The 12,910-nt window shown below is 40.3% G+C and overlaps 1 protein-coding gene across 1 annotated transcript in view; it reads right to left on the bottom strand.

Moving 5' to 3' along the window:
* Positions 1-986: 986 nt before the first annotated feature.
* Positions 987-12,910, bottom strand: part of bzw2 (basic leucine zipper and W2 domains 2) — a 52,235-nt gene continuing 40,311 nt past the window's right edge. Inside the window, exons 10-12 of the mRNA XM_078238439.1 lie at positions 12,404-12,542; positions 4,582-4,704; positions 987-1,434 (exon numbers count right to left, since the gene is read on the bottom strand). Of these exons, the coding sequence (XP_078094565.1) occupies positions 1,403-1,434; positions 4,582-4,704; positions 12,404-12,542 (294 nt within the window). The 3' untranslated portion in view covers positions 987-1,402. The remainder of the gene's footprint in view (positions 1,435-4,581; positions 4,705-12,403; positions 12,543-12,910) is intronic.

The following is a 12,910-nucleotide window of genomic DNA, read 5'->3' as shown; positions in this document are numbered from 1 at the left end:
AGGGGTGTGCAACCCGAGCTCTTTTAATAAGGTATTCAGAGGCATGAAATATGTTATTAACCAAGCCTGCCTATGGGGTCAGAGCAGCATGGGAGAAAGAAATAGTGAAAGATACAAGGCACACACTGCAGGGAGGCTTGAAAAAGACAAAGCAGACTGACAACAATCATGTTTGTGTACCTCCACACACCTGGTTAGCAGGTAGCACTTCAAATGGTTTTCCACTAGACTGACTCGGCCTTTATCATAATGTTTGATTTTTCCCTTAAGTCAGTAATGACAATAGATTGTATCACAGAATTATCTCACATAAATAAAATCATTGTGAAGCAGTACCTTAATGTTGTGTGTAACCTGAACAAAGCCTCTCACCAGAGTTGTGAAGGGTGTGTCTTCAACTTATCATATGACAGGCTTCACAGCAATATAGGATGCTGCTGATGTTTTCAACATTGGGCCATGCTGCAGCAAGTAGTACAAGTACTTGCTGCAGTCTACAAAGCAGGTAATGTCTTAATACTTTGTGCAGTCAGTGGCGAACACTACCACGTTTTCACTGACAGTAAAATCCAGGCCAATGTAGCAACCCATTCCATATTTACTTGTCATCTGAAGTCTTCGTTCTGGAATTATCTGAATGACTTCTGCGCACAGAGCATTTTAAAACTCGTTTTGGTAGATCGTCTACTTTTAATATCCATATGTCACTGACATACTTTCCACACTACTTTAGCTGCATTTATATCACACTCAGTTTTCAGATGGTGTGCAATTTGTTCATTGTCCTGACATGATGCCTTTTGAACTCTCCTTGGCAAGGCTGCCGAAGTACAAATGCGAAGGATTGACAGCATTTGATTGAGCTACCCTGTCTTCTTAAACTGTAGTTCTTGAATGTTTGGATAAACAATAGTCTTCAAAAATATAATTGTTTTTAAGAACAATACATGGAAAAGGCAAGGAACGTGGCATGATGTACAAGAAAGTGAAAAGGTTTCCCAACATACAGTTTATTTAAAGTACAAAAAGATTTATTCAAAAAATCCCTAGCGTCAAATTACATATCCACAAACTGTTATTGGACTACAAAGATTGACAAAACAATGTGTAATGTTCACAGAATCTGAAAAAAATGGCAATAAAAGGAGACCATAGTTATTTCATTTTATGCTACATGGCTTCCGTTTCAATAGCTTTACTAAATAGTTATAACCCCAAGAGCTGAATTCCAAAATACAAGCAACGCTTCAGAACTCAGTTATTTCACATTCGTTCTTCTACACAAAAGGAAGATTATCCTATAGTTTCCATTTGCTTTGGAATCACAATCTCTTCTACTGCAACCATACAGGTAAGGGAACAGGCCCTTGCAAGCTACACGTTGTACTTGGTCAAGCTGTTGCTAATCATCTTCACCTTCTCCTGATTCAGATTCTAGAAAGAAAATAAAAGCCATACATTTGTTAAGTGCTACATCCTTCATTAACATTGAGAAAAAGGACAAATCACTTCAGCTATCGTTTGACTGATGTTTGCATAACGTGTACAATCAATATTTGAAATGTATCAATACTTCTTAACTCAATGAAAATCTTCAATAATTGTTCTGTTGTTTTTCTTTCTTCTTTGGCATTTTAATGGTACTATTTAAATTCATGTTCTATCAGACATCATCAGATTTTGCAGTTATATTTATGAAAAGCTGTGTGCATTTTGTGAGCTTTAATAATATTCAGTAGATGCAGTTTATATGCAACTGTCATGCATAATTCTATTTCTGGTTTCTTGTAGCTTCTGTTCTCTTCTAAATATTTTCTCCCAGTCATGCATTTTAACAAAATACAGACTATTGCTGTTAATAATCAATTTTTGCACTAAATATTAAATGACTAAATTAATTTGAATTAAGCATATTGCAACTTGGGAATTTAGTTCTAAAATTGTAAGTTATTATAAATATATGACAAATTAATGGATAGTTTGAATTTAAGAATGTTGTCCTTTAAATTTAATTTAAAAATAATGGCAAGGGAGGAGGAGAATAGACCAAATTACTAAACAAAATCCATTTAAGTTTAGGTTTTTTTAAGGTTCCTGAAGCTTGCTTCAATTTGCCAGGTTTTCCTGCTTACATTTCTACCTATTTTACTATATCTTCTTCACCTATTTATGGTACGTGTATGTGTGCTGTGTTGTGTCCATGTGTTTCCCCCCTACTTCCTTTCTCAGTTCCTTTTTTAAATGCTGGTCATCCGCTTACACTTCTGATGGTGTTTTTTTTTCAAATTCATTTGCAGGATTGGGCTTTGCTGGCTAGGCCAGCATTTATTGCCTAGTCCCAATTGCTTTCAAGAGGATGAGCTGCCTTCTTGAACCACTGCAGTCCATGTAGAGTAGTTTACACCCACAGTGCTGTTGGGGGAGACAGTTCCAGGATTTTGACCCAGTGACAGTGAATCAATGGTGATATATTTCCAAATCTGGATGGTGAGTGACTTGAAGGGGAACTTCCAGGTGGCAGCATTCCCATGTGTCTGTTGCTCTTGTTCTTTAATGGTAGTGGTCATGGGTCTGAAAGATGCTGTTTAAGGAGCCTTGGTGAGCTCCTGCAGTGCATCTTGTAAATGGTACATGCTGCTGCTACTTGGTGGTGGAGGAGTAAATGTTTGTGGACGGGGTGCCACTCAAGTGGGCTGCTTTGTCCTGGATGGTGTTGAGCATCTTGAGTGTTAACGGAACTGCAAGGGAGAGTATTCAATCACATTCCTGACTTGTGATTTGAAGATTATGTACTTTGGGGAGTCAGGAGGTGAGTTCCTCACTGCACGACTCCCAGCATCTGACCTCTTTTGGCCACAGTATTTATATGGCTAGTCCAGTTCAGTTTCTGGTCAATGGTAACTCCCAGGATGTTGATAGTGGGAAATTCAGTGATGGTAATGCAAGTGAATGTCATGGGGCAATGGTGAGAAACTCTCTTGTTGGAGATAGTCATTGCCTGACACTTCTGTGGTGTGAATGTTGTCAGCCAAGCCTGGATATTATCCATGTCTTGCTGCATTTGTACATGGACTGCTTCAGTATCTATGGAGTCACAGATAATGCTGAACATTGTGCAGTCAGCAGCAAACATCCCCACTTCTGACCTTATGATGGAAGGAAGGTCATTGATGAAGTAGCTGAAGATGGTTAGGCCTAGAACACTACCCTGAGGAACTCCTTCGGTGATGCTCTGGAGTTGAAATGACTGAGCTTGAACAACCACAACCATCTTCCTTTGTGCCAAGTATGAATTCAACTAGCGGGGAGTACACCCTCTCCGTTTCCAGCTTTAGCATGACTCCTTGATGTCAAGGGCAGTCACTTGCACCACCTGTCTGGAGTTCAGTTCTTTTGTCCACATTTCAATCAAGGCTGTAATGAGGTCAGGAGCTGAGTGGTTCTCTACTAATGTCTGATGTAGATGATGATTTACCACTGACATCAGTCAGTCATGTGTCAGACTCTAGAGAGAGAGAGTGGAACACCAATCCTAGGAGCAACATGCCTACCCTGCCCTGAGTTCTGATGAAGAACCAAACAGACTCGAAACATTAACTGTTTTCTCTCCCTACAGATGCTACCAGACCAGTTGAGATTTTCCAGCATTCTCTGTTCTTGTATACCTACTGTGTAACCTATTTAGAAGTCGTACTAGTACAGTTAGCAGATATCAGAGTATGTCTACAGCCTGCCTACGAACTAAATATCACACCTGGAGTCCAAGATAGAAAGACCATCTCAGAACATGATATAGAAGCTTTTGATTTAATTTTTGAAATTTTGGTTGTAGTTATAAACTTTAATTTTTATTTGAGAGGAGAATTTGTGAATTTATATTAATTGTGTTTAACTGTATGCAGGAGATGGTCATCAACTGGGGATGACTTGTGTCCCAATAAATAGACAAAGGCGGAAACCACAGTAGTTGAGTAGGTATATGCTTGTAATATGTAACCGTAAATTAAAGCGTATAAAAGTGTGTGAAGACGGGCTCCAGTCTGTCACCAACTAGCTTTCTGGAGTATAACAACAGAGATTCGGGTAGTTTGTCTGTGTGTTCACAATTGGTGTGTCACTCAGAGAGAGTGGAACGTGCCACAAACATAAATACATTGCTGAAAGCAGATTGTAGCAAGTGAGAGAAAGAAAAACATATAAGGATCAAATGAGATCTGCTATTTTCCAAGAAGATGCCAATTGTTGTACAACCCAACTCACTCTAACAGAATATTTATAGGTATTGTATTCATGTGATATTTTGCATTCTTTTCATATTTTCAAGCGACAAACTGAGTCTGTGTGCAGTCACACTAATGAGAATGCAGATAGAAGAATCAGGCACGTCTTCATTTTTCATGGCTCTAGTATGTTCTCACTCAAGGAAAATGATAATACACTGGCTATTTAACAGAGATTAAAACATAAGTAACTCCACTTATTTCAACAAATATGTTTGCCAAGTGTCTGGCATTTAGCGGGGAAATACTGTATGGCCTCACATTGTAAATACACAAATAAAAATATTTTGCCAAATACTACCTTCTTCAGCATTTTGTAGCCACTCGACAAATTTCTTCATCTGCTCAAGAAAGATGCTTTTGCCTTTGGCCACATGTGCTTCCCTGTACCATTTTAGGATGGCTTCTTCACTCAGAACATCAGCTACAATTCAGAGCAGTTAACAGAACATCAACATTCTTTTAAACTAACAAAATGCACATAATTTCAAGCAAAATAAAATGGTGCCATTCTCCCTTTACCATAGATACTGAATTCAGACTACACATTTTATGCTAGGCTGATCATATCTTCCTAATGGGCTGACGCAGATGCTCAGTGATATTTAAAGACTATTGACTCAGCAGAGTGTTGAACTGTTCCACTAAGTGCAATAACTCAAACAGATGTTCTTGTCATAAATCTCCCTCATACTGCAAAACAAAAGGACTAATTTTGCTAGGCTGACTAAGCATTGGGACTTAGTCGACAGGATCAAATGTCAGAGACAGGGCGATGGTACTGCATGGCTATAATAGTACTGTTAATTCTGTACTTGACCAGTACTAACCTTGATCGTTTTACTAGAGCAATTAATCTAATAACCTAAATCTTAGTCATAATGGCTACTTCAAATCCATGAAATGGGCTCCTTTAGCTTTTTCTGAAACTTAAACAGTAATGCATGTGAACAATGTTGGTCAGAGTTTAAAGGAAACAGAAAATCTCAGTTTATGGGGTGACCTCAACCTGCACTATAACTAATACTGCTAAAAACAATTGAACTCATGCTAATGAGTAGAGTGTTTTTGGATGAATTCCATAATACATTTTTAGATCATGGGGTGCCAAGTTGTTTGCAGCTGTTATACTGCAACCATCACAATGTCTCTACTGAGTCCACCATCTAGGTGTTAATCTCGCCGAAATTAGAACAACCAAACAGTACAAGGTACAGTGGCTATGTGCAAGGATTTTCAACAGCATTTAAACTGCTCAAGACACAGAAAAATCAAAAAGCACATATGCATTTTTAGTCCCCATTTTCAAAATGGCACTGGCAGAGGCAAGATAGAAAATCATCCTCTAGGGTGGGATGGTGTGCCGCTTGGGGGAAAATCAAAAATATTAAGGGGAGAAAATAATCTTTCAGTGTAAAATATCTTTTGCCCATTAGAACAAATTCACAAGCACAATCCTGCCTATATCCTCAGCATTTGTGATTGAGCATACATCTATAATATCCCAACTATGTTAGGGGTTGTAGGTTTTAAACAAAGGTAAGATATGGTTTGCACACGTAGATTCAAACTAACAACAACAGGTTTATTCTAGGAGCTGTTACAGCCTGAAATGAAATCAACAGCCTGTGCAACACCTAAATGACATCACCATCAAACCATGTGATCAGCTCTTACAGCAGTTCTGCAACTACTTAAATATATAACATCAATAATAGGTATCAGAGGGATCTATATCGACAGCAGAAATAGAATCCTTAATGTTGCTGAATACTAACTGACGGTAACTATCTGGTCCCTGAATCAATAACAGCTAAGTGTGACATACTTGGGCAGGACACATTCCAGGAATAAACTGTGCCCTTAGAATCAAATTTGTGTAGCATAGAACCATGGAAAAGTTTTAATAAAAATATTTCTCTTCTTATACGAACTTCTGAAAAGTTGGTACAAGATAAAGGTGTTCTGTTGCCCGTTATTTGTATAAGTATCTGAAGGTTTTACCAATTTCAATATTTCCACACAGATATTGGTGATGTTGCTTACTGATGAGATTATATTGTGCAGGACCTACTATAAGTTGACTACAACATTATTCAAACAACTCCACAGAGAAACAAAATTGCCTTGAAGCACGAAATCTGCTAATTTTAGTTATTTTCCTTCAAGAATGAAACAATTGGGAGAGCAATTACTCCCAGGTCTCCAATAGAAGCCTTGAGAACAGACTGCATTAACATCCTCCAATTTTGGCTGCTTTTGTGTAAGAAAGTACCAAGTCTCTTTTCATCACTGTCTACTGACAGGTCAGCTATCAGTCCAGCTTAGAACTTGATGTGTGGAGGAAAATATCAGGGATGGGGCCATGTCTGATCACTCTGCCAGTCTGTTATTGCATCAGTATTCTGCAGTGATGTGCCATCACATTCATAGAACATAGAACAGTATAGCACAGAACAGGCCCTTCGGCCCATGATGTTGTGCCGAGCTTTATCTGAAACCAAGATCAAGCTATCCCACTCCCTATCATCCTGGTGTGCTCCATGTGCCTATCCAATAACCGCTTAAATATTCCTAAAGTGTCTGACTCCACTATCACTGCAGGCAGTCCATTCCACACCCCAACCACTCTGCGTAAAGAACCTACCTCTGATATCCTTCCTATATCTCCCACCACGAACCCTATAGTTATGCCCCCTTGTAATAGCTCCATCCACCCGGGGAAATAGTCTTTGAATGTTCACTCTATCTATCCCCTTCATCATTTTATAAACCTCTATTAAGTCTCCCCTCAGCCTCCTCCGCTCCAGAGAGAACAGCCCCAGCTCCCTCAACCTTTCCTCATAAGACCTACCCTCCAAACCAGGCAGCATCCTGGTAAATCTCCTCTGCACTCTTTCCAGCGCTTCCACATCCTTCTTATAGTGAGGTGACCAGAACTGCACACAATATTCCAAATGTGGTCTCACCAAGGTCCTGTACAGTTGCAGCATAACCCCACGGCTCTTAAACTCCAACCCCCTGTTAATAAAAGCTAACACACTATAGGCCTTCTTCACAGCTCTATCCACTTGAGTGGCAACCTTTAGAGATCTGTGGATATAGACCCCAAGATCTCCCTGTTCCTCCACAGTCTTCAGAACCCTACCTTTGACCCTGTAATCCACATTTAAATTAGTCCTACCAAAATGAATCACCTCACATTTATCAGGGTTAAACTCCATTTGCCATTTTTCAGCCCAGCTTTGCATCCTATCTATGTCTCTTTGCAGCCTACAACAGCCCTCCACCTCATCCACTACTCCACCAATCTTGGTGTCATCAGCAAATTTACTGATCCACCCTTCAGCCCCCTCCTCTAAGTCATTAATAAAAATCACAAAGAGCAGAGGACCAAGCACTGATCCCTGTGGCACTCCGCTAGCAACCTGCCTCCAATCCGAAAATTTTCCATCCACCATCACCCGCTGTCTTTGATCAGATAGCCAGTTACCTATCCAATCGGCCAACTTTCCCTCTATCCCACACCTCCTCACTTTCATCATAAGCCGACCATGGGGGACCTTATCAAACATTCATTACTCTTTTATTTCTCTCCATTTTCAACAACATTGCCATTGGTGAATCCCCCGGTAACAACGTTCTGGGGATTACAATTGACCAGAAACTTAGCTGGACCAGTCATATAAATATATTAGCTACAAGATCAGATCAGATGCAGCAAGTAACTTAGCTCCTGGCTCCCCAATGCTTTAAGAAGTCTCACAACACCAGGTTAAAGTCCAACAGGTTTATCTGGTAGCAAACGCCACTAGCTTTCGGAGCGTGCTCCTTCGTCAGGTGAGTGGGAGACTTCTTACTGTGTTTACCCCAGTCCAATGCCAGCATCTCCACATCATGATCCCCAGTGCTTGGCAGCCATCTGCAAGGGACAAGTTGAGTGTGTGATGGAATGCTCTCCACTTAGCTGGATGTGTGCAGTTCCAACAACACTCAAAAGAAATTCAACACCATCCAGTGCAAAAGAGCTTGCTTAATGGGCACACCATCTACTGCCTCAAACATTCACTTCATCCACTGGAACTATATATTTGCTCGTTCTACTGTCACTTGCTCAAAAATCATGAAACCTCCTTCCTAACAGCACTGTGGGTGTACCTACACTACAAGGGGTACAGCAGTTCATGAAGGCAGCTCACCACCATCTTCTCGAAAGATATTCGGGATGGGCAATAAATGCTGCATCACTCACATCACATGAAAGAATTTTAAAAACTTGCTAAATCTATGTGGTTTGAAAAAAATATATAGTGCCATTAAAAGCTCAGCACAAATTTAACAACATGGTAACATAGTGACCCAGTGGTTAGCACTGCTGCCTCACAGCGCCAGGGACCTGGGTTTAATTCGGGTTTGGGTGACTGTGTGGAGTTTGCACATTGTCCCCCGTGTCTGTGTGAGTTTCCTCCAAATGTTCTGGTTTCCACCCACAGTCCAAAGATGTATAGGTTTGGTGCATTGGCCATGCTAAATTGTTCTTTAGTGTCCAAAGATGTGTAGGGTACGTGGATTAGCCATGGTAAATGCGTGGGGTTACAGGGATAGTGTGGGGCCTGGGCAAGATGCTCTTTCAGAGTCAGTGTAAATGCTGCACTGTAGGGATTCTATGGTCCTAACAATGAAAATAATTGAGCTGCATTATATAGTGATAAACTGTAAACAACCACCTCTCCAAATAAAACATAGGATATTTAAAAAGGGGCAACCTTTCATTTCAGTGCTGCTGATAGTTATAGACAACACACAACTGTATTTTAGAAATGCAAAGCGCAACATCTTCAGGGGAATTGGGTCATATAGAAATCATAGAAACCCTACAGTGCAGAAAGAGGCCATTCAGCCCATCGAGTCTGCACCGACCACAATCCCACCCAGGCCCTATCCCCATATCCCCACATATTTACCCACTAATCCCTCCAACCTACGCATCCCGGGACACTAAGGGGCAATTTAGCATGGCCAATTAACCTAACCCGCACATCTTTGGACTGTGTAGTACTCATTCAGAAAAAAATATGTCATAGCAACTTTTTCTGGGTCTGGTAGAAATTAAATATTTTCAGTTGCTATTCAGCAGCCTTGCTGCAAGAAAACATTTGTAAACATCAGTTGAGAATGAAGTGAGGTTTAGATGTAAAGGATCCATGTTTGAATAGCTTATTGGCAAGTCTCCGGGATTACATTTTTAAAATGGCTATTCGGTGAAATAGAGGCTAGGGATTCTGTCATCTATATGGTTGCATCCCAGAGCAGACAGAGATAAGGGGGGGCAAACTGGAAGAAAATTTGGAGAGATTCAAATACTTGTTTCCCAAGATTCACAAGTTTTCTCTCAGCCTCAGCAAGATTTTTGACTCAATGTACCTAACAGCATGATTTCTTTGACAAGATAACATCTTGACACCATCCCTCATACACAACAGGTCCAGCACAAGTTACGATAATACTCTCTCTACTAATGGTGTGTTCATGATTATCTGATGTCTTCTTAAAAGGTTTTTCAGGATCTCATTATAATTTAATGTTCCATTATAGTGGTGATTACCAATGCCTCTTTGCTCCCTCCCATTCTGTTCCTCCATATCATTAACCTCTTATGCTCGTAATCCAACCGATCCCACTCTTTTCTGATTATTCCACTCCGATTTATTTCTTCAAATCTCACTCCAATGCTGACAACCTCCAGAGTTCACTCAGTGCAATGGTGGAATGCTAACAAATTGATCTTCACTGTTTTGCAATTGGTACTAAAAAGTTCTTTTCTTGCATTCCTTACATCGCACCAGTGATATACTTCAATAAATATTTAATTTGACTTTGGGATGTCCTGAGATTGTGAATGTGGGTATATAAATTAAGTGGAAATTAAACTAGATTCATGTGAATACTGTCACAGATATATTCCTGAAACCTGAGGAGTGGGATTAATACTGATTGATGTATAGTGCAAGGAATATATTGCAGGAAAATGAAACAGCATATATTTCGTATATAGTATATGAAAATAATATCCATACAAGTGAAAATTCTTTCAATTATTCAAAAGGTATAGCTTCTTTATTTTTCTGGTACAGCTAATTGAAGTTAACACCTTTGATGGCTCCATCCTTCTGTATTTGTCAAAATTCTTGCCTTTTTATCTTCTTTGACCTTAAATGGGACTCTCCCATTCTTTCCATTGCTACATCTGCCTCCATGAAGCTTACTTTTCTTTTTTATACGCCAAATACTTGTTTTCACCCATAAACAATTTTTAACTCCATATAATCCAGGTATCTATATATAAAATTTAAATCTCTTTCACACACAGGCTTTTACACCAATTCTTTCTTTTCCACGACTAAGGACCAGGAAGCTGCTTATCTTCCTTGATTTTTCCTTCCTCCTATATGATTTTAAAATCCAGGTTTTGACTAACCTAACCACTCCTGATTGGCTTGCCTTTCCGATCACTATTTTGGTGTTGTCCTGAACACTATTTCTTGGTAAGAAATTCCCATGTGTAAAGGTCATATATATGTTCATAGAGAATGCAAGCCAAGATTGAGTATGCACTAATATGATCCTAAGATGCATGATTATTACAGACAAATATCTAATTTACAGCTGTGAAGTATAAACGAACAGATTGCTCCTTGAACACCTGCCAATTCATAGAAACATAGAAAATAGGAGCAGGAGGAGGTCATTAGGCCCTTTGAACCTACTCCGCCATTCATTATGATCATGGCTGACCAACCAATTCAATAGCCTTACTCCCCCTACCTCCTCCCCAACATATCCTTTGATCCCCTTCGCCTCGAGTGCTATATTTAACTGCTTCTTCTAAACATTCAATGTTTTGGCCTGAACTACTTCCTGTGGTAGTGAATTCCACAGTCTGACCACTCTCTGGGTGAAGAAATTTCTCCTCATCTCTGTCCTAAATGGTCTACCCTGTACCCTCAGACTGTGACCCCTGGTTCTGAACACACCCGCCATCGGGAACGTCCTCCTTGCCTCTACCCTACCTGGTCCTGTTAGAATTTTATAGGTTTCTATGAGATTCCCCTCATCCTTCTGAACTTAGCAAACACAATCCTAACCGATTGATGCACTATCAATCAAGCAAAGACTAGTTTGTATGCTAGAACAAATAGGCTTTTATTAGCAAAAGATCTGGAGCACACCCATGCCGATGAACTGGTCCAGAGACTGAGGCAGGGGGTGGGGAACAGTCACCTTTATACCTGGACCAGGGGGGAGGAGTCCCAGGCCGGGCCGTGTCCAGGCATGTCACACACACACACACAGGCAATAAGCGAACAGTGGTTTACCACACCGATTCAATCTCTCCTCATACATCAGTCCCGCCATCCCGGGAATCAGTCAGGTAAAACCTCTCTGCACTCTCGAGCAAGAACACCCTTCCTCAGATAAGGAGACCAAAACTGCGCATAATATTCCAGGAGTGACCTCAACAAGGCCCTGTATAACTGCAGCATCATAACTGCAGCAAGACATCCCTCCTCCTATACTTAAATCCTCTCACAATGAAGGCCAACATACTATTTGCCTTTTTTTACTGCCTGCTGCACCTGCATGCTTACCTTCAGTGACTGGTGTATGAGCATACTCAAGTCTCATTGCACATTCCCTTCTCCTAATTTATGGCCATTCAGATAATAATCTGTCTTTCCGCTTTTGCTACCAAAGTGGATAACCTCACATTTATCCAATTTATACTGCATTTGCCAATCCTTTGCCAACTCACTCAAATTGTCCAAATCACATTGAAGTATCTCTGCATCCTCCTCACAGCTCACCCTCCCACCCAGCTTTGTCTCATCTGTGAATTTGGAGATATTACATTTAGTCCCCTCATCCAAATCATTAATACATAGTGAATAACTGGGGTCCCAGCACTGATCCCTGTGGCACCCCACTAGTCACAGCCGGCCATTTGGAAAAAGACCCTTTTATTCCTCCTCTTTGCTTCCTGTCTGCCAACCTGTTTTCTATGTATCTCAATACACTACCCCCAATCCCATGTGCTTTAATTTTACATGCTATTCAAAACGTACCTTTGTAAAAAAGCACAATGATCTTCTGGAAAGCCTTCATGAAGTGGATATTGTCATAGCAATATTCCTGAATCTTCTGGAGTAGGGTCAACTCTGATGGACCTTGGGTACAGAATACGGCAAGGAGTGGTGCATATTGCTGAAAATAATTACAAATGTATTTAGCTGTCTACAGTTGTCAAATGACTCCGTAGCTACTTGCATCCACTATCAATTGTTACTGAGAAATTCTATTTCCCTCTCAAATGTTCTGAATTACAAAAGATAGATTGGAGTATATTTTTTTCTTCAGTGCTACTTGGTGCTCGCATGCTGAGATTTTCCAGCATTGTTTGTTTTTATTTCAGATTCCAGCATCCGCCTTTTGAAGGCTGAGGTACCATTCAGAATGGTCCGAGAGATCAAATTGCTCCCTAGTTGTTTGAAGCGAGCAAGAGCTCCAAACCTCTATGTTAACCTGCTTTGAACCCAAGAGTTCCCCCTCCCTGAAACAATTGCAGTTTCAGA

This window comes from Mustelus asterias, chromosome 2 (genome assembly GCF_964213995.1).
Source record: "Mustelus asterias chromosome 2, sMusAst1.hap1.1, whole genome shotgun sequence".
NCBI classification, from domain to species: Eukaryota; Metazoa; Chordata; class Chondrichthyes; order Carcharhiniformes; family Triakidae; genus Mustelus; species Mustelus asterias.
Note: the sequence above shows the minus strand (reverse complement) of the source record. Positions and strands in the feature narration are given on the sequence as shown.